This window comes from Corylus avellana, chromosome ca7 (assembly GCF_901000735.1).
Source record: "Corylus avellana chromosome ca7, CavTom2PMs-1.0".
NCBI lineage: Eukaryota > Viridiplantae > Streptophyta > Magnoliopsida > Fagales > Betulaceae > Corylus > Corylus avellana.
Genome location: NC_081547.1, coordinates 3,481,801 through 3,507,512, shown reverse-complemented (window position 1 = coordinate 3,507,512; position 25,712 = coordinate 3,481,801). Strand labels below are relative to the sequence as shown.

The 25,712-nt window shown below is 35.2% G+C and overlaps 2 protein-coding genes and 1 pseudogene across 2 annotated transcripts; 1 reads left to right on the top strand and 2 right to left on the bottom strand.

Moving 5' to 3' along the window:
• Positions 1 to 6,477: 6,477 nt before the first annotated feature.
• On the bottom strand, positions 6,478 to 7,290 carry LOC132186542 (red chlorophyll catabolite reductase-like; annotated as a pseudogene).
• Positions 7,291 to 14,280: 6,990 nt separating this feature from the next.
• Positions 14,281 to 14,754, top strand: LOC132186539 (uncharacterized). The gene has a single exon (XM_059600518.1). The coding sequence runs from the start codon at positions 14,281 to 14,283 to the stop codon at positions 14,752 to 14,754; it is 474 nt and encodes a 157-aa protein (XP_059456501.1).
• A 110-nt stretch (positions 14,755 to 14,864) lies between these two features.
• LOC132186682 (heat shock factor protein HSF24) lies at positions 14,865 to 17,593 on the bottom strand. Its single transcript, XM_059600688.1, has 2 exons — positions 16,608 to 17,593; positions 14,865 to 15,885 (listed from the first exon to the last, which is right to left on the bottom strand). The coding sequence occupies exons 1-2, from the start codon at positions 16,809 to 16,811 to the stop codon at positions 15,298 to 15,300; spliced, it is 792 nt and encodes a 263-aa protein (XP_059456671.1). The 5' UTR covers positions 16,812 to 17,593; the 3' UTR covers positions 14,865 to 15,297.
• Positions 17,594 to 25,712: the final 8,119 nt, after the last annotated feature.

The following is a 25,712-nucleotide window of genomic DNA, read 5'->3' as shown; positions in this document are numbered from 1 at the left end:
AGGATGACAATTTTGATATACCTAATTTTTTTCCCAACGGTTGATGGTATGGTTAAAATTAAACCTTCAGGATTATAGAATGAGAGGGATGAGATGTAAAATGAGGTTTTACGAGTAATTTTAAATGACATGCTTATGTGCTATTTGTGTCTTATTAAGAATAATGTGGCTATTAAAATTACTCTTAGATCAAAACTTAATAATGATCAATCACAAGCTCAATGGTGATTTTAATAGCCACATCATTCTTAGTAAGACACAAGTAGGCCTTCTAAAATTACTCGGGTTTTACCGCTACTAATAAGTGGTTGGCACATCATTTAAAAACACAAAGTACAATATCTACGGAAACATCGGTCTTAAAAATAAAAAATAAAAATAAAAATAAAATCAATCATCAAAAGGCTCTACCACTTCTCTGCCCAACGCCGTTGCCATAATCCGCTAGAAGCCACTATCAATCATAGGTTTGGGAGGAGAAAGCTAGTGCCGATGTGCCATGGCAACATGATTGAGAAATCGCTTGTGGATGAGATTGATGGCAGTGGACAGAGAAGGAACGTCATGGCTAGATCCGATGGTAATGGGCAGGGCCGGCTAGACCACTAGGCGAGTGAGGCGCTCACTCAGGGCCCCGGATTAATAAGGCAAAAAAAAAAAAAAAAAGATTTTTTGCCCACAAATTTTTTTTAATAATTTTCTTTTTGTAATTTAAGGCCCTTTTTTTTAATTAGGCCTAAACTTTATTTTTTTAACAAAAACTTAAGGCCTCTAATCATGATAAGTAAGTAATTTAAAAAATGCCTCAATTTAATAAGGCACCAATATAATAAGCCCATGATAAAATAAGACCAATTAACCAAGAAAAGCAAATGTCCTTATACTTAAAAAGAGCATATCTACCTATGCATCTGAAATTATTTGATAATGAAAGATTATTTTAACCCTACCTAACCACCCACTTTCTTTTTCTTTCTCTCTTTTCTTCTCCACTGCTAATAGCCTCCCCTCTTATCTTCTTTTGTCTATTTCCTTAGTTTCACTCAAAACAGAACATGATGGAGAGAGATTAAGCAAGAGAGAGAGAGAGAGAGAGAGAGAGAGGCTAGGTGAGAGAGAGAAACATGTGTATCAATGAGGTAAGGATTCATAAAAATAAAAATTAAAAAATTGATTTTATTTTTATTTTTTTGTAATGTTTATTTCTATACTTGAGTTTTCTTGTGGGTTTTGTATGAGTTTTTGTCAATTTTTTTTGTGGGTTTTGTTTGAAACTGGTGTATCAAAGAGGTAAGGATTCATAAAAAAAAATAATAATAATAAAAATAAAAATAAAATAAAAATTGATTTTTTTATTGTTGTGTTTATTTTTGTAAGGATTAATAAAAATGAGAACTCTAAATATAATAATAATATTAAAATAAATATTATTTAATTAATATATAAATATTAAAAAAAAATAAGGCCCCATTTAAAAGTTTCGCCTAAAGCCCCATAAAACATTAAGCCAGCCCTGGTAATGGGGTTCGAGGCATGGGCTACTCCCGTAGTGGCAGGCTGCCATGGCTAGATCTGGTCAAAGACTGGCTGGAATCGTGCCTGCTAGACTGAAGATGGCGACGGTGGCCAAACCGGTACAAATATGGCCGCTCTCCACTGGGAAGCACTGCCAGATATGGAGCTCCACCACCGGATTCCACCTCCCAAACCACCAATTGGCGGTGGCTTCAACGCTTGGCCTTAGTTGCTTGTGGTGTGGTTGCTCTCATCATAATCAAATGAAATACACACAACCATAAGATCCTGTAGCATTAGGTAGTGGCTTTGGGTAGATCAGATCAGGAAAGAGGGGAGGAGGAGCTTGTTTTTTCTCTTGAAAGGGAAAAGATTATTGTCAATAGGTTTTGTTGTTGTTGCTAGGATCCAGTGTTTTCATTCTTGTTGTATTTTGTGTTTTCAGCTGATGTATCACTTTCTTATTAGATGCTGTAAAATATGAGTGTTACACCACATCCTGACTGAGGTTATTTCCTTATAGATAGTTGTAAGATAAAAATATAATTTGTGTTCCTCTTTTATCTTTAAATATCAAAATTTAATAATACTAAATTCAAATTGATAAATGGGAGACAAAAAGTCTTATTTTTATCATTATTCATTACTTTATTAGGATTGGAATTTCAGTAATTTGCTGTTTAAATTGTTACTAATTTAGTCCGCACATGTAACAAGCTCATATGACAGTTACTTGCTTGAATAAGTGGATGAGTAATGTTACATATCACTTCATTATCTTTTCATCCCAAAGTTTATGTGGGGGTGATTCTCTTAAAAAAAAAAAAAATAATTAATTAATTAATTAATTGTTGTGCATCTAATATTAAGAGAGATCACTATACATAAGATTTGAGGAGATAAAAGAGAAAAGAAAAAAAGTCTAATTGCCATCAGCCTATCACTATGTAATGCAATATGAAGCTTTTATCACAAATGAAAGGAGATCTCAAATTTGGTTCCGGCATATTGGCCACTACTAACCTCGGACACCTCACATCCATGATTAAGGAAATATCAAAAGATAAAAGAGAATAACATTTATTTATAAAGACTTCAATTATATTTTTGTATCATTCAAATAGAGAGTGACATGTAGCGTGGAACACAAAAACTCAAATTATTTGTTATTTGATCTTCTTCTAAACTCCAAAATTCTCGTTCTCCCAATTCTAACACCACTTTCTTATCCTCGCGGAAAGCCCAATCCTCACCGCTAGAAGCCTAATCCCATCACGAGAGTTTCTTTGATAGGTTCCATCGGGGCAAATAACATACGCCACCTTCCTTTTCACACCCACATCATCAGACCACTTCCTTCACACTCAACACAATTACATCTTGTCCATTTCAATGTAAACCCCCATCCTTCAACAACTTGGTGTAGTCACTTATTAAAAAAAAAAAAAACAACTTTGGTGTAGTCAATACTCTTTTATTGGTTTGATTAGAAGACAGCTGTTGAAAGAGAACAGCAAATAATCTAGTGTTTTCATAATTTTTCAATTTTTGCTCGCGTGTCATTCTCTTATTGAATAGCACAAAAAACCTGATCATATATAGCTGAGTTTTTGACGTAGAGAGTGCTTAAAATTGCGACACGTGTCCATATTTTGTAATATCTAAGAGTGCTTAGAATTGCGACACGTGTCCATGTTTTTAATATCTGAACAATTTTTTTTTTTAATTTTTACCTCCGGTCATTAATTAGCTTAATTAATTGTGTTGATTGTATTTCAAGAATTTTTCATACATAAATTTTTCAATAAATTAAGTATTATTAATGTCCGAATCAAATAAGGAAACAAATAATATAAATGAAATTATAACCTTTTTCTTTTCACACCAACAATATTTTGTTTAAATTTTAAATTTTTTTACTCATAATTTTTAATAATTGAACCGTGCAAATATTGAAAGGGTTTTTCTTTTTTTCTATTTTTTTTAATGAATTAAGTGTACGATTTTTTCTTAATTAATTCATTTTGACCTTTCTTTTTATTAACTCACGTGTCCATGTTTTTTTTAAATAAATAAATAAATTTTTTTACTCATAATTTTTAATAATTGAACCGTGCAAATATTGAAAGGGGTTTTTCCTTTTTCTATTTTTTTTAATGAATTAAGTGTATGATTTTTCCTTAATTAATTCATTTTGACCATTTTTTTTATTAACTCATGTATATCTCTCTCACCCTAAATCACGATTTTTTTTTTTAATAAATTAAGTGTCTTAATTCATTAATATCTCTCCCTTTATTAAAACACAATTTTTTCTTAATTAATTCCTTTTGACTTTTTGTTTTATTAACTCACATTTATCTCACTCACCCTAAATCACGTCGGTCTCTCTCACTCTAAACTCACCATCTCTTTCTAAGGCAACAACGTTTCAAAACTCTTTCCTATAGAAGTTGACGGTTGCACAAAGTTTATTTAATCAATTTCATAGAAATATATATGACTCCGAACTATGATTTGAGGTATGAGATATTCGAGATGAATGTATCTTTGCACTTTTATGTATAAATTTTTTAGCAATTGTGAATTGATAATCTTTAGTTTTTTTTTTTAGATTATTTTTTTATTTTTTTATTTTTTTTGGGTACCAAACACCGTTTTAAATTAGAGATTAGGTAGAGATGAATATGTTTTCGTTTTGTTTTTTGAAATTTTTTGTTCGGCTTTTTTTTTTTTTTTTTTCCTTAATTAATTCATTTTGACCTTTCGTTTTATTAACTTACATTTATCTCTCTCACCCTAAATCACGTCGGTCTCTCTCACTCTAAACTCGCCATCTTCTTCTACGGCAACAACGTTTCAAAACACTTTCCTATAGAAGTTGACGGTTGCACAAAATTTATTTGATCAGTTTCATGGAAATATAGAAGTTGACGATTGAAAATTAGTTTACCTTTTTTGTGCTTTTTTATTTTTATTTTTATTTTAATTTTTTTATGCTTTTCATTTTAAACTACACATATGAAAATATATGTGACTCCGAACTATGATTTGAAATATGAGATATTCGAGATGAATGTAAGCAATTGTGAATTGATGATCTTTAGTTTGTTTCTTGAGATTTTTTTTTTTTTTTGTACCAAACATTGTTTTAAATTAGAGATTAGTTAGAGATGAATATGTTTTCGTTTTATTTTGTGAAATTTTTTGTTCAACTTTTTTTTTTTCCCCTTAATTAATTCATTTTGACCTTTCATTTTATTAACTTACATTTATCTTTCTCACCCTAAATCACATCGGTCTCTCTCACTCTAAACTCACCCTCTTCTTCTACAGCAACAACATTTTAAAACACTTTTCTATAGAAGTTGACGGTTGTACAAAATTTATTTGATCAGTTTCATGGAAATATAGAAGTTGACGGTTGAAAATTAGTATACATTTTTCGTGCTTTTTTTTTTTATGCTTTTCATTTTAAACTACACATATGGGAACGAATTTGGTTTGTTTTAATTTATTTTTTAGATTAAGGGAAGATTGAAATGATTTATTTGATTGTATTAAATATTGAGTGAAAGATTTTGTTATTTTTGTATCCATATAAAAAAAAAAAAAAAAAAAAAAAAAGATTTGTTATTTTGCCTTATATTATTTTTTAAATGTCCAGAATTTTATGAGTTTTATTTGTATTGAAATATAATAGGTATTACACAAAAACCTATTGGGTTTAGGGTTACTCTCAATTTTGCTATCATTCTCAATATATTGTTATAGGGTTTAGGGTTACTCTTTCCTTATTTTCGGTTCTAATTTATATATTATTTTTCACTCAAATTTCTTATTGTTCTTTTGTAAATTTAATTGACTTTGTTGTTTATTATGTTTATTTGTGTTTCAATATTCCTTCTACGATTTTTTATCTATTTCTTTGATGAAAGAAATAAAACTACTCCTAGGAGAATAAATATTTTAATATGTTTTATGGGTCTTACATTTTAACTCATTCCAACTGGTTTTAAATTACACATATGAAATTTTTTTAATATGTTTTAATTTATATGGATTAAAACTAAAATTATATATGGTTCTTTTGATAGTATATTTTTATGTGATTTATATATTCATGCAAACTTATGTGTAATTGTGTCACTATGTTCAACAAAATACTTTTGAATAACCTTTAGTATTTATTTATTTATTTTATTGAAATAGGCATGATAGATTTTTTTACACAACTTTTTTAACCTATAATAAAAAATACAATGGAGATGTGTTTTAAGCTTTAAAATCAAATTATAATGAATAATCTCGTGCATAGCGCGGGCTCTAAGCTAGTTTATTATAAAAGTTGACATAGTAATCAACTACAAATTTTCTAGCAACCAATAATTAGTGAAATGAATGTCTATGTTACATATGTTATTAATGGAAATTTTTTGATGTAGTGAGTAAGAGCTCTGATTGTTTGCTCTTCAAAATTTTTTGTTTAGGTAGTTTTTATGATCTAAGATTTTAATTATTCTATGTTTCAACAGTAGTATATTGTTCCACAAAGCTAAGGTCCAAACTATGAAAGAAAGAGGTGTTTCCACGACTCCATCACCCAGTCAATTCTATTCCGCTTAATCCCTATTTCATGGCTACAAATCTTTCCGGTTAAAGAATGGGAAACCTTTCTCTTGTTATATGAATCCCTATTTTATGTTTCTAAAACTGAAAAATTAACAAATATCATAAAATACAAAAGCATTCTTAAAAATTATATATATATATAACGCCAGGATACTTTTTAAAATAAAAAACAAACAAAAAAATCCCACAAAATTGTCATATCAATTTAAAATTGTTCATTCAATTTACCTTAATTCTAATAGATAAAATTGTGACATGCGAAAGAGAGAAAAAGAACAGGACATTTCTAAAGAAACAAAAACAGCTGGTTTTTTTACCCTTTTCTTGGGGTTAATCAATCACATTATTTACATTAATTCTCACATTGTAATGCACAGAACAAAATAGGTTTTCATGCAGTAAAAACTCCCGTACGGATCCCAACACTCGTTATGCTACTTCAGGCCCAAACAGCCTCGGCAGGCTCGAGCCCAGATCAATCTCAATAGTCCTGCTCTTAACCAACCCATCCCTCTTTTCCAAATAAGCTCTCTCAGTCTCTCCCACCTCTCTCTACCCACAAGCACATTGATCCAACCAGATTCTCAGCACTTCCTTTGCAATGGGATCTATATGACCTTTTATGACCTCCTCCATGCATCCCTGTTTGCTGGCCTCCGTCTCAATACGAACCGTAATGGCCATGGGAGACACTAGGGAACGTATGTAAAGGGATGAAGAGACATAGGGTCGAACCTAAGGGATTTTCTCTAGTGTTTGCCGATGTTTGTCCAGCTGGGTGTCTTCGTAGAATGTGCGGAGGTAGTCTGGGGAGAGAACAAGGTCCTTTCGAGGAGGCAAGTCAAGAATGAGAATTAAGTATGTTGGGCTGCTCTGAATGAGCTCAAAAACGAAATTTGGTGCATCGGTGGGAGGGTTCAGATAGGCTGACAGGCTTGTTATGTTCAGTGCTACTCCCATTGGGGAAGATGAACCAGAGAAAGAAAAAGAGGGAGAGAAAGAAGACGAAACTGGCCGAGTTGCTGATCATCATCCCTTTTGTAAATCATAGTTGCTGATCATCATCCCTTTTCCTTCTGGTTTTCTCCAAACTCTGCGTCAACCCCATCTCTTCTTTCTTCATCACATGCATCCAAATCCCAGATAAATAGGATTGAACTTTGAAATTTTGAGACTTGTTTATAAAAATCTCTATCGAGCAGAGTTTGAGTTCAAATCGGACTAAAAAAATGCTTGTCCGAGCTTAATTTGCTAGAGACTTAGCTCGAACTGGTTTAACCATATTCAAGTCGAGTATAATACGTACCAGCTCAAATTAAATTATTTAATTTTAAAACGCCTAATCCAAACTTAGTTAAAAAACATGTTCAAGACTTATTTGGGTAGCTCCGCTAGGTTAGGACTAGTCAAAATCCCACCCAAATTACGAATATTCTTGCTCTAAAAAAGTATAACTTTATTCATCAAGAATATTCTGTCAATTACAACAATAATCCGAAAAATTAAAAAACTGACATTAATTACCTTCAAACAAAACTGTATGTCGCACACTATATGTGTATTATCAATCTTCCTTGTTTCCTTATGTCCCCGACCGGGCCGACCCCGAGGGAACGCACAGGATTTGTTGCAGAAGACTCCGGTGATTGAGGAGTTGTTGAGAAAGGGTGTTCGTAGGAAGCTTAATTTGAGAAGATGAAACGGCACCGTGAGGAAATGAAATGGAGGAAGGCTGAGATTATTTTATGGGAAGTCAAAGTATGATGCGGGACAGCTGATGACTTTATTAACAGCTGGTTGGTTGGAGTTAGATGGATAATTAGCATAAAGGACAAAAAAACGGAAAGGGAAGGGTGGCTAATTGCTATACAACTATCTATGCCATAGCTTTCTTTTTCATTAACTTATTTCGAATTGCAATGCATACGTCAAGTCATCTCAGATTGCCTATACTTAAAAAGCATTTTCAGTTTTTTAGGTTATAGTTTTATTAAGGCGACAAACAGTGGTAATGAAACTTCAAATGCTTTAGAATTCACAAAAATGGTCTACATTATGTTTAGGGTTAATAACTTTTTTGGTATTTGATTTTAAGGTTTTTCTCTTTTTTTCCATAGGTTTTAAAACGTTATTAATCTAGTACCTCACTTATGGGAAAAGACAGAATCAATACTTCCGTTATTTTCCGTCAATCCCAACTAACGGAATTCCACATGTCACTCACACAATACGCCACATGTCCTAAAATAATAAATAAAATAAATAAATAAAGCTCTTTCTTGCTTCCTTTCTCCTTCTCCCTCTCCCTTGTCGTCTACCCAACCCTCCTCCACCTCCTCCACCTCCTCACCAATCCTTTCCCCAAAAACACCCAAGTCCTCCTTTGTGCCCACCCTTTTGATTTTCATACCCACCACGATTATTTACAAATAGTGGCACTAAAATAAAGCATTCAGACTGAATTACATCTAAGAATTACAAAAAAAATCTAGAGAGAGAGAATAGATCGGATCATAATTTTGCTTTGTATTTAGTTTATAGAAATTTTTTCAGATCTGAAGATTATTGTAAGCATTTGATTTTCTCGTCGACAACCTCAAATCCGATCCGAAACCCAAAATGTACAGGACCAAAATTCCGTTTCAAACCGGAATTTGAACCCGTTTTCTTCTATCCCGACCAGGTTTTAGCTGAAAGCTGACATTGTTTCGGTTTTGTTTGATTCTGCATTGAATGCGGTTTTGATTCTGCATAGAAGTTGTGGTAGACACTGAAGGTGTTGGAGCTGACGGCGAGTAGAGAGAAGGCACAAATGAAGAGGGAGTAGAGGAGAGAAAGGAGTTCGTTGTTGGAGAATATGGGTTCTTGTTGATGATGATGATGGTGGTGGGTATGGAAATCAAAAGGGTGGGCACGAAGGTATTTGGGGAAATGATAGGTGAGGAGGTGGAGGAGGGTTGGGTTGACGATGAGGGAGAGGGAGAAGGAGAAAGGATGTAGGAGAGAGCTTTTTATTTTTTTTATTTTTTTATTTTTTTAATTTTTAATTTTTAATTTTTTAGTTTAGGACACGTAGCGTATTGTGGGAGTGACACGTCAAATTCCATTAGTTGGGACTGACGAAAAATAATGAAGGTATTGATTCTGTCTTTTCCCATAGGTGAAGTACTAGATTAGTAACGTTTTAAAACCTAGGGGAAAAAGGAAAAACCTTAAAACTCAGTACCAAAAAAGTTATTAACCCTTATGTTTAAGCAGCATCATTTATGATGTTAGATATAAAAATATAGATATTTATAAAATAACTAATTTCTATTTTACTTGAAATAAAGCGAATATTTACTTTTTGGATTAAGGGTGGCGACTCTGACGAGCTGTTCATTATGAATGAATACGATTTGAACAAGGTTAAAATAGAAACAAGTGAATTGTTAGGATATTTTTTGGGTAAATGTTTGGTGGTTGAACCATCGAAGTGGGTGGTTCAGCCATCTAGAAAAGTTGGTCTAAAAGTTTGAGAATGATTCGGCCACAACTAATCCTTGAATACCACTAAGGTGGTAGTTTAGTTGGTAAAGCAGCAGGGGATAAGGTTCAATTCCCCTCCCCCCCTTCCTTTCTTCTTAGTGGTCACAGATTCAAACCCACTTGTGGTAGTATTCTGCGAACCAGATGCTACTAAGAAGGAGCTTTACCAACTTGCACTTTGATGGAGCTGTGGTGATGAACTCGCCTACCCAAGCAGTAGCTATGGCTTAAACTGAACATTCTACAGTGGGTGGAAACTCCGATGGTCATACCTAATAAGGAAAATTACACTGGCCACCACTGCCTGCCTTTAAAAAAAAAAAAAAAAAAAACCTTTGGGTGTTCGACCACCAAACATTCATATATACATACCAAAAAATTACTTCAAGAACCCACAAAACAAGTATTGCATGGAAATTCAATTCTACTTTTTCATCGCCACCTAACATATTGAATCTCAAATACACAAGCAAATTATGTAGTGTTGCAGAATATATTGTTATAAACCATCAATACATTCATTGGCAATGAGCTGATAACATGTGAATCCTAGGCGCTACCCAAGGAGTAAGCTTGAAGGCAAGTGACTAGAAGAAAATTAATGATCAAATTAAAACACAAAACACATAAACAAAAATACAAAATAATCCCTAAGCAACACAACCAATTCGTCCCTAGAAGCTCTCTCCGGTGATTGGTTTCGAAGAAACTAACGGGGACACTGGGGGGTGTAGCCTTTGAGGTGGCGCTACCAATTGTCCGTCAAGGCCGTTAGGGAGAAATCAGTTTATGCAGGCTAGAGAATTTGTTAAGGATTGATTATTTGTGCGCTGGTTTGTTTATTAGTTGAGTTTTCTCCCTAGCTTTACTCTAGTGGAGAAGGACAAGTTTTTCCAAGCAATATAAGTCTGTGAAAGAAATCGAAATTGATATATCTCAAATGGAGGAGGATCTGGCCAAACAATGGGCAAACCTCAAGTTGACGAAGGATGAAGATACTGAATTGGATATTCAAATGGAGGAACTAGACGACGGCATAGCTTGCGGTAAGGCATGTGTTGTTGGAAAATTGGTGGTGGACCACGTGGTGAGTAAGGAGATTATCAAGAAAACACAGATCCGGTGGTGGAAACCTTTTGATTACCTTTCTTTCAAGATTCTTGGAGAAAATTTTATTTCTGATTAAATTCTCTAACCAAAAGGATAAGAAGCGGGTTTTGGAGGGTAGACCATGGGTTTTTGAAGGAAGTTTGTTTTTGATCGAGGATTATGATGATTTCTCAAAACCCTCAGATTTATCATTTGCAAAGGTTGGGTTTTGGGTCCGTATGTTCGGACTACCACTGGCATGTATGGGTAAAACCATCGGACGAAGAATCGGCGAATCGATGGGCACGGTGGAGGCAGTGGACACGGAGGCTAATGGGATGGGGTGGGGTAAGTTCTTACGAGTGAGAATCCAATTGGACCTCAACAAACCCCTTCCACGAGGTCGCAAAATCAATATTCAAGGTAAATTGGAGTGGATTACCTTCCAATACGAACGATTGCCAAAGTTCTGTTTCCAATGTGGGGTAGTAAGCCATGGAACAACAGGATGTCCGAATATGAGTTCCTTTCGACAACAAAACACAAAACCCCAGTACGGCCCGTGGATGAGAGCGGCGTCACCGACGAGAAAATCCAAAAGAAGCCTCGGGGGTTTTCCGATAAAGAAAAAACAAGCTGAATCGGATTACTATGAGCATGTGGAACCAAATGAAAGGCATGGACGAGGCCGGTGGAGAACAGACGACCAGAAGATGGCCGGCACAGAACAGCAAAGTGAGAGGGACGATGATGACGTGTTCCCGGGAGCGGAGACATTAAATGCTCATAATAATTGGGGAGGAAATTTCGGAAATTTCTCTGGTGGCTCACAAAAGGAAACCGGTGATTCTTTGGTAGCAGGGAATCAGCGTCCTCAGTTTGGAAAGGTTGGAGAAAATCCATCTCAAGAAGAAATTATGGGAGGCGAAAATTTTTCTCCACATTAGGCACCGGTAAAGACCATAATTCCTCCAAAATGTGCAGCTCCCCATAGCGGAAGAACTAGTCGCCTTCTTTCGATGAACCAACTCTTTTTGCATATGGTATGTGTTTTTAACCGAAAAAATCCCATTCTTTGTGCCCCTCCAAATGTGAGAGTCCTCTTGGTTTGTACAGCTCAAAGGGATTTCCTTTATTATTTTAACCTCCTCCTGTGTAAATATAGAAGCCAAAAGAGTGGTATTCCACCACTTCGAATCTACATCAATAAGGGAGTTAACCGTTGCCTCTGGGTCTAGATGAGTTGGCGGAGAAATAATTTTGAAAGTAGATGGATTTGAGATCCACCTATCCTTCCAAATAGGAACTTTGCTGCCATTGCCCACTCTCCATATCAATCCCTCTCTAAGAAGATCACATGAACTATGGATACTCAGCCATGCAAAAGAAGGTCGCCTTCCAACATTCGCCTCCAAAATAGAACATTTCGTGTAATATTTTGCTTTCATGATGCGGGCAATTAAACTATCCAGTTGGTGCCAAAGCCTCCATATTTGTTTTGCCAAAAGAGCCATATTAAAGCTTGTAAAATCACGAAAACCCATCCCTCCATACTCTTTGAACAGCCCCATACGCTCCCAACTCATCCAACTCACCCGAGATTTTTTTTCTCCATGGCCCCACCAAAACTTCCGCATTTGTGAATTTATCTCCACACAAAGAGCACGTGGGAGAAGAAACACACTCATGCAATAAGTAGGAATCGCTTGTATAACAGCCTTAAGGAGTATTTCTTTACCAGCTTGGGATAAAAACCTCAGCTTCCAATCTTGAAGTCTCTTCCATACTCGGTCAGTGATTCCTTTAAAAGCCTCCATTCGAGATTTTCCGATGAGAGCTGGGAGGCCCAAATAAGTGTCGTATCGTTGAGTCGAGGGAAGACCCGAGACCTCCAAAATTTGCTCCTTATCCTCCATGGAAGTATTCTTACTGAAGAAAAGAGAAGTCTTGCTAGCGTTAAGGCGTTGACCCGACACCTTTTCATAAACCCGTAGAACATTTGTAAGACTCTCCCATTGGGCACGAGTAGCCTTACAAAAACGAAGGCTATCGTATGCAAAGAATAAGTGGCTTATACGAGGGCCCCTCTTTGAAGTAGGAACTCCCATCAAAGCCCCATCCTCATTTGCTTTTGTCAACAATGCTCCCAAAGCCTCTACACAAATAATAAAAAGATAAGGTAAAATAGGGTCCCATTGCCTCAATCCCCTCTGCAGCTTTATTTTTCCACATGGTTTCCCATTAACAACAACAGCATATTGGACTGATGTTACACACATCATAATGAGATTTATCCACCGTGGATCAAAGCCCAGACGCCTCATAATTGCCTCCAAGAACCGCCATTTCACCCCATCGTAGGCCTTACTCATATCTAATTTTACCGCCATGAAACCTTTCTTCCCCATTAGTCGTGCATGCATAGTATGTAGCGTCTCGTAAGCTGCTAATGCATTGTCGGTAATAAGTCGCCCTGATAAAAAAGCACTCTGTACTGGTGAAATAATTTGGGGTAAAATTTTCTTCAATCTATTTGCAAGCATCTTAGATAGTAATTTATACGTCACATTGCAAAGGCTAATTGGCCTAAATTCCGTCACACTAGTAGGATTTTTTACCTTCGGTATAAGAGCAATATTAGTCGCTTTCAAAAAATCAGGCATAAAACCAGAGTTGAGTGACCCAAGGATAGCACGGCATATATCATCCCCCACAAGATTCCAATTTTTCTGATAAAATTCCGTAGGGAACCCATCAGGACCCGGGGCTTTTAAAGGGGCCATTTGTCGAAGTGCCAAAAAAATGTCCTCCTTAGTAAACGGCTGCAGGAGCAAACCATTCATTGCCATTGTAACCCGACAATTTAATGGTTGCAGACATGGTAGCATATTTCCTACACTCTTAGAAGTGAACAAGCCATCAAAGTAATTAACAAAAGCTAATTGTACCTCTTCCTCCGACGAACATAATCTCCCCTCAGCATCTGTGATGGCATAAATAGTATTAGAAATTCGGCATGAGTTTGCACAAGAATGGAAAAATTTTGTGTTCCTATCGCCACTCTGCAGCCAGTCTATTTTTGCTCTCTGCCGCCACTGAGAATCTGATTTTTCCAGCAATAAACTCAGCTCCTTTTGTACAATTCTGGTCTCTCCCCCCACGTCCTCATCCTCGGTCCCCTGTAGTACCCATAGCCTTCTTTGTAAATTTTTTATTTTCCCATCAATATCTTCATTTCTTCCCTTCTGCCAGCGCATGAGATAATTTTGCATCGTGATAGATTTGAACTAACAGCATTCCACCCATTATTTATGTCAGTTGTGGGAACCCAAGCTTGCTGTAAAATCGCAAGCTTGCTGTAACTTGAGGCAATTTTCTGGTGTGGCCCGGCGTCTTTGGCTGAGAAGAAACAATATACTTCATGATGGCACCTTCACACACCCGAAGGTGTTAATTGCTCAGACAAATTAGGCTAGAAAGGACTTCGACTTGGCCCAAGACCGTGATGCAGCAGACATGCAATCCCGTGAAGTACAGCCCACTCCTAATACCAGGAGTTGTTGGCAAGTTTCGATGATGGGGTGGACAAAAGCGAATTGTGATGCAACTATTGCGAGACAGCAAGACCGCATGGGGCTTGGGGTGGTAATCCGGGATTCTTGGGGGAATATGCTGGCAGCAGAATGTGTGGTTCAAGAAGGTTGCTTGGCTTCGGCAGTAGCGGAAGCAAAGGCGTTTCTTTTGGCCATACGGTTATGCCATGATCTATGTCTTACCCAGGTACACTTTGAAGGCGATGCAAAATCTGTGATAGATTCTGTAAACTCGGAGGCGAAGGATTGTAGCTGGATGGGGCATATCATTGAGGATATAAAATTGGAACTTCGGGTTTTTCAGCAGTGGAAGCTAACGTTTACTAGGAGGGAAGGGAATCAAGTGGCCCATTTACTAGCAAAATATGCAGTGGAACATGACCATGGTTTTAGTTAGAGAGATATACCCCCTGATTGTATTCGTCACGCTTTGTTACTTGAGCAATTCGCTCTTGTTTCTTGATAAATAATGAGAAGGTTATTCTTATCAAAAAAAAAAATACAAAATACAAAATAAAACAAAAATTAGACATAATCATACGAGAAAATGCTGAAGTTATTACAATTTATGCTCATAAAGCTACAGTAACACGATTATATTACATCCAATTCTTGATTAACCTCAAGGTGCACATTGTACACATGGTATGTATTGTGACTGTCAACGGTGAGGGATGGTGGAGACCCATTTGCCTTTGACCTCCACCTTTCACGACAACTACTCTATGACACCTACATTATACAAAGAGAGATTTTTAAAACCACCCATGACCATCCTTATTATACTTTTGCACATAATAAGAAAATTAATAAACCTTACGGTCGCTGTACTTAAAAAGAAGAGGGTGCACCGGACCTTATCCTATGCACCTCATTTGTCTATTTTGTTTCTAACGTGGCGTGCGCTGGTTCGTCAATTGCAAACCTTCATTTCCTTACCCTAGGCCCCACCGAACCCAATTTTCTCATCACGCGCCCTCTTCCTATTACCTTTCAACCAAACACCGAAGAGTTTCAAACTCTCCCCGTTTTCTTCAACCCCGTTCTTTTCGTCATCATCATCGTCGCCGTGGGATCCAACCCCACTGGCCCCACAGCTTCCTTGCCGCATCATGCTATTGATCTGATCGGGCCCCACCTTCAGATACCCGGTGAGAAACGCGATCAGCTCGTCGCACTGCCGCTTCGTCCGAGCCAGCTCCGAGCTCAGCTTCTCGTTGTCCCTCTTCAGTTTCTCGTTCTCGTCCGATAAGTCGGCCGCCAGTACCGTGGCAGTGGCCGTCGTTGTCGTCTCCACCGACCCCGGGTTCTTCGAATCCGGGGACGAGGTGGAGGTGGACCCCATGTCATCGCCGGAGTTAGACGCCGACGAGGGACCACCACCGGCGGATTTTCCGCCGGGGGAAACATTTTCGGGCGCCGATGTGACCGTTTTCCGGCGACGGATCTGGGAGAGTAGCTCCTTCTGCTCTCGCCGGAAGTTCTCGTTCGCGAACTCCCATTTGTCCGGCACGATCTTCCGAAAACCCTGGAAAAAATGGAAAATAATAGTAACAATTAGTTTCTTGTTTGTAAATTTCCTGTAACCGTCAGATTGGAAAACAGATCGATGGTCAAGGAGTCCACACGTGTTGCATGCAAATCGCATGGCCCAAAAATCCGGCACAAAGATAATTAGGAGTCTAGGACCACGGATTGCATAGGCAACTAATTAAGTCGTTCCAGAAATTTCTTGAATGACAGAGAGTGGGGCCTGTACTCCGATTGTACAGTAGCAGAACCAATATTAATAATTATGCATAAATTGGAAAGACTTCTATAGCCCTCAACTACCCCCATATTTGTGTGCTGTCGAAGGATAATACCGTACTTTTGATTGATATATAAAAAAATACCAGAAAGAAGAAGAAGAAGAAGCAGCTTGAAGTTTCTCCCTAGAATTAATAAAATACTGACTTTTAGCAACGACGTTCTACCTTTCTATATCGTGTCACTCACATGAAAACTATTGAAACTAGAACAGATGAAAGAAAGAGAGATGGGAATGTTCAACTTAATATAGAATATGTTTATATCAAACTCAAATTCAAACCAATCATTTTTGTTTATGAACGATATTGATGCATGTAGAATATATATTGTCAAACAAATTAATCTTACACAAACAAGAAAAATGCAATAACCACGAAACAACAATAGGTGTTTGAGAATATTTATACGATGAAATTAATTAAGGAAATGTGAACTTACATAGGTGTTAAGCTGCCGGACGAAGCTTGAGAAATTGTTGTGCTTGAAATAGTTAGGGAGCAAGTCCCTGGCGAAGTCGGCAGTCTTCCACACCACAAAAGTGGAGCCACTTTCACTCCACGATATCACGTCGTCCGTGCTCGGATCATCCACCAACTGAAACGTCTTTGTCAAAAACGGCGCCGGAACAGACCTTTGCGCCATTTCTACCCGATTTACCCCTCACCAACCACCCAAATGACGTTCCTCAGCCCCTCCCCTTATTCACAAAAAGAAGAAAGAAAAATCTAGAAAATTAAGGTACTAAAAGGGATGGTGTATTTTTTTCTGGGGGGGGGGGGGATTGTAAATTGTTTCTTCAGCAACTAAAAAGCAGGAGAGCGGTCAAGAACTCCCAGCCCCAGCAGTAGAACCCAGAAAGAAAGAAGCGAGAGTGAACACAAGGCTTGCTTCTGCGATGATCAGCTTCCATTGGTCAGCAAGAAAACCAGGTCTCGTGGTTGAGTTGGAAGCACTACCATAACTTCCCGTGGAAACACTGGGGAGGATTCTTTTTCTCGTTTGTTCGGGGAAAGCTACTGTCTTTATAAAGGAAAAGAATTAAGGTCACAGAAAATGATGTGGGTTCTAGAAATCTTGAGAGACGCCAATGAAAGAAAAGAAAGAGGAACCCACAAAGCCCATTTTTGTTTAGTCGTCTTTCAAACGTAAGAGAGGAGAGAGAAAGTGAGGAGCGAACAGAGACAAACCACACGCTTTTCTTGGTCTTTATTTTCTCGAGGGAAGCTTCTGAGACGTTTCAAAAGGGAAGATAGATAGGCAGCTTAGCTTGGGTGGGTGATCTGGGATCGGTGCTAATTGGACGCGTGGATTTCACCGCTGCTACTTTTTTTCTAAGAAGAAGAAGTGGCTTGGCGAAGAGGGTAAAGGAGGGGAGAAGGATGCCTCTTCCTTTCCCACCTAACACCTTCCAATTTTCAATTGCTTCTTTTCATCGTTACTTACGCTACATTACATGTAGCCGTAGAATGAGACATTTATATATTTATTTATCTAAAAAATAAATGGATATTTACGAGTCAAACTAGCTAGCATATTCAATTTCTCCCATTTTTCGTTTACCATAGAACATCCATGTGTCCTGTTCGATCATGTACAAATACATGTTACTTCATGTCCTTTATCTTAATTAAAATAAATACCACCACCATTACATACGAGAGAATTTTTACAAAATAATATTTGTTTAAACAAATAAAATTACCAAAAATTTCTATCCGATTGTTTTGAGGATGAAGTTACTAAAAAAAGTCTCTAATAATCTCCTCTTACCCCTTTTATTTATTTAAATTCTAAAACAAAAACACATGATCGATCATGTCTTCTCATCTTATAAGTATGATCTATTTTAATTTGTATATTTACAAAATAATCTATTGTTTCTCTTGTTGATTTCTTTTTTTGTAAACATCTTCATTTAAAAAAAAAAAAAAAAATCTAAAATCTACTGCGAGAGGATATTTGAAGGTTAGGCAAATGCAAAGTGGGGTTTATGAAGTTGTTGGCGGAACCTATAGTCAATTAAGCATGATTAGTTGACAGCGTACGAACACCCTGCTTCTGAGAATTTGGAGAATGTAAAATTAACATTGAAGTAATTGACTTTTAATTTGGTGAGGGAGATTGAAATTTAACACCACTCTATCCCACTATAGCATATCATCAACTTCTTACTGAAGAATTAAGGTTGATAGTATCTTCGTAATAGATTTAGAAGTTATGGGAATTAGCATTTAGGGATTTGTGAGAGAAATATAAATGAAAATGTTAAGATCATTTGAATTTGGAAAAATAAAAAGAAATATAGTTTTTCTCTATCTTGAACAAAGAAAAATTATTTTTATGGTGTAGATAGAAAAATGAATAGTCTTAGCTACTTTAGTAGGTTATTAAAGGTCTAGATGCTTTGATAATTAGGCTTAATATCTAGGTTTTAATCTTTCATTGTGCCATACAATCAAGGAAACACAACTTTGGTTGTTCAAATTAAGCATGGAGTTATTGTTAGTTGTTACTTAATTACATTAAAGCTTCATTTGGTTGATTAGAAAAAGCTTCATTTGGTTAATTTTACCCATCTTCCAATATTAATAAGAAAGAAAAAATAAACACAACTTGACGATATAATAGTGAAAATCAATTCTTGGTCTAATAGATTTAGAAGTTATATAGCAATCTACTAAAAATACTTACTCTTTAACTTCTATTTTGTTAACCCGTATGGGTTGGTCTAGTGGGATAGGATAAGGCATAGACCCGCTCATGTTAGGATCCCATTAACTTTCAAATAATTGAGATGCTGACACATTAGCGACCAAGAAAAAGAGGGAGTGCCACATCTAATGTTTGAAAAACTTACTTGTCTCCTTCTTTAAAATATAAAAATATCTTATTTGGCCTCTAAAATTTTAAGAAATTCCCATGCATCACTCGTAAAAATTTTCTTAAATTTTTTTTTAAAAAAAACCCTCAACCCTCCTCCATAAACTTGAGGAAAAGATGTATATATAGTTTCATCAATTCAATCTACAAGTCATTTTTTTCTAAAATAAACTGAAACCTTTAAAAGTTTGTATAAACCAAAAGATGTCTTTTTTCTGAGACGCGTTTGATTTTTCTTCGTCCTTCCCGAAACTTCTTCTCTATCTCATGCTTTCTATCATATATCTTATCCGAACTTTTCAAGTCCCAATTGAAAAACTTTCTTGTCTTACTTGAAAACTATAAAAATATCTTATTCGGCCTCTCAAATTTTTATGAAAATTTCTGTGGATTCCTCCTGAAAATCTAAACATGCCCTTTAATCTTCTTAATTTTTTTCTTTTTTAAAAAAAAAACCTCAGCCTTCATCCAAAAACATGATTAAAAAAACATATTGGTATTTTTTTTTTTTTTTCTAAAATCCAAAAATTCTAAGTCTTAAAATGTTTTTATAAATCAAACGATAAAAGTTTACTTATTCCCTGAACTACAATGCATTTTTCAATATCTTCCTGAACTTTCAAAATTTGTAATATGAAGTTCTGATTTATTAATCTATTTTAATACTTGTATGTTAGAATTATTTTTATTTTATTTATTTATTTTTTAAAAAAAAATTGTTAGAACACGTGGGTTATTTTTTCTTTTTCTTTTTAACGGAATATAGACGGAAGTACTAATTCCGTTTTTATCAATAACATATGTATCATGATACAAATTAAAACCTAGATAAAAAAAAAAATGGTTAAAACCTAAATACTAAAAAAAAATTATTTAACCCGGTCAAAATCTTACCTTGTAAATTTTTAAAGAAGTAATTTTCTTCATCGTTCCGTCAACTCCTCTCTCTCTCATGCTTTCTGTCTTATTCAAAATTTTCAAAATTGCCTTTCCAAATCTCTTCCCTTCTTTGAGACACGTGTTCGTGAGGTCTTAAAACAGGACATGTGTTTTATATTTCATACGACTGTATACCGAGACGTAAGTTAGAGCTGGACCGTCTGGGTTATTTGTTTTTTTTAAGAAATAATTAGTGTTAATATTTTGTTTATATTTTTTCATCTTATAAATTAATTATTAAATTTGTTTACTTTATCCCATATAAGTTGGTGAAATTTATAAATTTAATAATTATTCTATTAAATTTATAGGAGATCATTTCTCTTCTTTCTCTCGCCACCGCCACGTGAGCATGGGGTGTAAAAAATCCGCCCAACACCATCGTTCGGCCATCTCAGGCGACACGGCTTTCGTTTTCTTGGACCTAAAAATCTTTATTGGTAGCGTGACGTGAAAGAAAGTCTCCCATACATACATGTATCGTGCCAGCACAGATCTTGGAATTTAATCACCCATCATATATTGACTTTCCATCTTTCTCTACATAATATATTTTTTTTCTTTGTCATATTCTGACTGCGACTGGAATGTGCTTCATGCGTTAGATGTTGAGATTTTAGAGGGCGATTTGTTCTACGATTTTATGCCAACACAAATTTTTAAATAAAATCATATAAAGTATTCTTTTTGAATATGTGTTTTAAAAAATAATACTTAATTAAATAATTTAATTTATTTTTTTTATATCAACTTAAATTTTTAAAATAAATAATAATTTAATATGATATTAAAATCAAAATTTTTAACATCCAACCCCCAGAGTAGACTGTTGGAATGTTTTAAATGACACTGAATTTCTGTTGTTCAAACTTCAAAGGCTGAAAAGCTAGAGGACCATGACCATGAGGGAGCCTACATGTATGAGAAGCCCTTCCAATGTGAAAAGAACGACGCCGTAAGGTTGCCATAACTTGATTTTGTCAATGTTTGCAATGGAAGAGATCGAAGCGGCGTGTGTTGACCTTTTCCAATAAATTGAAAATTCAACTTTTATATTATAATTAAGGTAAATATCAAATTATTTAATCCAAATAAATTGGAAGTGCACGCTACGGTCATTTGTTGGCCGCGTAAAACGCATGGAACTTGCATGTCAAACACTGACCATAATTTTTTATTCTTCTATATAATTAAATACTATTTAACAATAATAACTAGCAGTAAAAATTTAATTATATAAATACCTTATGCTATTGCTTTGCTCAAGCGTAATGAATAACATCTTTTTTGAACAATAGCTGACAACAGAAAAAAAATATATATATATATATAGAGAGAAAAATGTTAGGTAGGTCAAGAACCTTTATTCTTAATTATTATTGATTTTGTTCGTCCCATTAAGGAGCAAAATCATAAATTTCATAACAACTTTTTGAATTCCATGAGTTATAATAAATTCATTGATATTGTAACGGAAAGATTATAATGAATATAATCGTAACCGAAATTATAATAAATATAATCGTAAATAAATGTAGCATAAAGGCTATACCCCGAAAGAATTTTCTTACAGATAGTACATGCATTTTAGAAGAAGGTCAAATATTAGAGCAAGTATAGTAATTTAATTGAGTATTCAAAAATAATATTGCATAGCTTCTGATTATCACGCGTGATGCATATTAATTGGCGAAGGCGGCTCTTGACCAATCTTCCAAATAAATATAAATGAAAGAATACATTGTTTAATTCATGATATTATGATCGATCACTTCATAGAGTTGTACATATTCGATGATATTAATGAAAGTTTGAAATTTTTATTTAAAACAAAAAAAATGAATTTATTCTTGTTGTTATTATCTGTATGACATTTAATCAATTTGACTTTTTTTTTTTTTTTTTTGAAAAGAAATCTGTCTTTATTGCCAACCACTCTATGTAAAGAACAACAGAGAGTCTAGAGCGGTGAAACACTCTAAGTGTAAAGAGCATAAAGCTCTAGATTTACAATATCAGAAATACAACTAGGGGTTTCCTCAATCCAAGTATGATCGACCATGAATGCCGTTGCTTCCTTTGCTAGTCTATGTGTAGCCTGGTTAGCATCTCTCTTAACATGACAAACCTTCCAAGTGCGAAGAGATCCCAATACTACCTTTGTGTCCTCTAAAATCTATCCAAATGGCATCAGGCTGGTCTCTAGCTCCCCAATAGCTTTGACTACAGTTAAAGAATCTCCTTCTAAAATAATGTCAAGGAACCCCAATTCGCTGCAGAATTCAGCTACCCGAAGAGCCCCCCAAGCCTCCCGAGTACTCGGTTCTTGGATCATCTAAATTACTTCACTTTTTGCTGCACTAACCATTCCATCATGGTCCCTCACAATGACACCAACCCCCATCCTTTTATTCTTAAAATCAAAAGAAACATCCCAATTTACTTTGAAGAGTCCCACCGGTGGAGGAGCCCACTTCTCCTTGAACTCGCTCACCCCAGCCGAAGAACCCTCCTTCATTCCCAAAGATTCGTTAAATTGACTCAAGAGGAGCTCGCCCTCTTGGATCATTTTATTTGGATGCATGAAGTCACCTCCATGAAGTCATTTTATTTAATCAATTTGACTTACACCAATATACTTGACTAATTATAACATGTCTTAAATTAATTACTCCAAACTCGCATTGGTGAAACACAGTTTGATCAAATTAGTGGAAGTCAAATAGTCAACCTCCAAAGGTTAATGGAAGTCATGCTCTCGCACGGTAAGTCGTTTCAGTTTGTCAGATTATATATGATCAACCAAGCTCCATTTGGTAATGCTTTATGGATTTTTTTTATTTTTTTTATTTTTATGTGATATACATGTGAAAATATTTTTACATATTTTGTGTTTAAATAATAAAAATACCACCAATTTTATTGTTCATATTACTAACAATTCAGGCAACAAAATTACGAAAACAGATATTGAGCAGCTCACCTATCTACTTGGACAGATGAATTTGTAAGACAATTCAGACAACAACTTACTAAATATATGGATTATTGGATACTTAATTTGTGTTTTGAAGTGTTTGTTAATAGTTTTGTTTTTTTTTAAAGAAAAAAACAAAAAAAAAAAAGAAAAAAGAAAAAGAGGAAAACAAAGATTGTAACATGATGTTTTATTGAAAGACGACCACCACAAAGTGAAAAAATGGCGAATTGGGTACGTTTTGGGGTTCATTCCTCTAGCTGCCCCGGAACTCCGATCCTGCAAAGTCAAGTAAATAGATCGCACCCACCACAAACAAGCAACAAAAAGATTAGGTGATAATAAGTTGAAGAATTATAATTATATTTCATGCTGAAGATTAAAAAAAGAAGGGAAAAAAAATGAAAAATAAGAAGAAGAGACTAGTCTTCCACAGTACCATGACGATTGCATATAATTTATCCTTAACGTTTTTTATACCTCCATTTTTTTTTTTCTTGAACAAATTAAAAACTTATTTTAAATCATGTTAAATCACCACTTATTTTAAAAACTTAAATTAATAATAATAAAAAAAAAAACCTAATTAATACTTTGACACATAACCACGATACAATGAGTCGCATGAGACCCATAAGAGCAAATAGGGAAGATAGTCGGAAGCACACAACAATAAAAAAAAAAAAAAAAAAACACCATATAAATAGCATTAATAAATTATTCGTAGTCAAAGATCAATGTATTTTCCTCATTCTTAGATTCTTAGTATACACACATCATCGTTTGTTTAAGCTGGTGGCTATTTTATGGATGCTCATCGTGCCAAAGTTGGCTTTAGATTCCTCCAGCACCTTCTAGAAACGTATAAGGCGGCTCTCCATTAACAGAGTGTCGCATGTCTTTGTTTGAGTGTAGAAGAAACGTCCAAATGCAAAGAGTTAGGAAATCAAAAGAGGTAGATAGTCCCATTAACCTGCTGTGAAGCATATATATATATATATATAACCCAATAATTCACTTACTGACTAATAACTATGACTGCTGCTGAAATGACACAACATAAAAAATATGAAATGAAAACAGTATTTTTGGAAGTGTTGTACTTTTGTTGCCAAAACCACAACCTATGGTTGTAAAATGTAGTGACAAAAGCTTTCTGGGCCCAACAAAATGCAGTCGAATGATTTGAATGCAACATACTGTATGGTTGTAAAATGTGGGGCCAAGTCTTAGGCCCCATCTATTGGGCTATATGATTACAGGCAGTTGCTTAAGCCATTGGGGTACTAGTCACTAGAAGGGGTCCAGTTGGCCCACAAAATGGCCAATACAGGTTGGAAATCTTTGTTCCATGGCCCATCTTGACACCACTAAGAGTCCGTTCCACCAATTTCGAGCGTTTTTAAACTAAATCACAGAAAATATATCTTTTAAGTGGGTGTGTTTTTTTAAAGGCCAAAACAGAATTTTAAATGCTGAATCGTAACTTTATCATACGTTTAATTGTGACTTTAAAAATTATTTTTGTGGTAACTGCATTCAAATTGCTATATATCACACAAACGTAAAACAATATCATGGTTTTGATCATTAAGATGAGAAAATACAATAAAAGGCCATGACCAAGAAAAAAACTATAATGTCTTGGGGTCCATGTTGTTACCACTAAAAAAAAGAAGAGAGAGAGTCTCCTGATGAAGCTCCCGATTTGGAAGTTCTCCTAAACAAACACATGCAAGTAACAGTAGCAAGTGTCCCTTAATTAGAGAGCATAAAGTTTGAATTGAAATTCATAGTGGTCTCTAGTAATGATAAGGACCAGGCTTAGTGGTCGATCGGGCCACCTACTTTAATATATATGAGTTGCACACTTCATCCTCATCCACCTAATGCTTTTTGAACATGATAATAATAATAATAATAATATTTAATTTCTTCCATTCCATTATTTTGAGGATACGAACTACCATGTGAACTATTACTTCTTAACGAAGTAAATACAACCTTCTGCTTATTTATTGAAAAAATAAATAAATAAAAAAGTGCATCATGGGCCTTGAGTTTAATAGATCAGTTGTGCCATATGGTAAGGGTATATTGGAATTTCAATGTTACTAAATTACGATTTAATTGATTGACAAAATGTATATGTTATAGCTCCATTCTTTGTTGACATAGTAAAAAAGTAGCCACCCGCTCTTGTGGACCAAGGTTGCATCTTCGAATGTTGAGATTCTTCCCTATTTTCTTATTTCTTTTTCACACGGTAAATATGATTTTTTTTTTTTTAAGCGTTCAATATGAAAATTAAAATTCAATAATAATGATAATTTTAAAAGCCACATCACTATTAAGGAGACGAGAGATTGATAAAATTTCCTTCTAAAATTGATCAATACGAAAGAAGAGAAGCAGAAAGTTTCAGGACAAAAGAAGAGCCGCAGCCTCCTGAATGGGCATTGACTAGTCGAAGTCGAAGGTGTGGAAAACACGTTTATAATGAAGGATCAGCCGACTTCCATTTATGAAGGACGTACAAAACATATAAAATGAAAATCCTCAAAATGGGAATAGGATTATATCCAGTCCATTTTGGTCTGGAGAATATCCAGTTCATGGATAAGATTTATTCTTAGAAATCTTAAAGCGATAAATGAGACACATGTCCCACTAACAAAAAATAATAATAAAATACTATTTCATATTAAAAAAATATATAAAATAAAATAATAAAATAATAAGGGGTG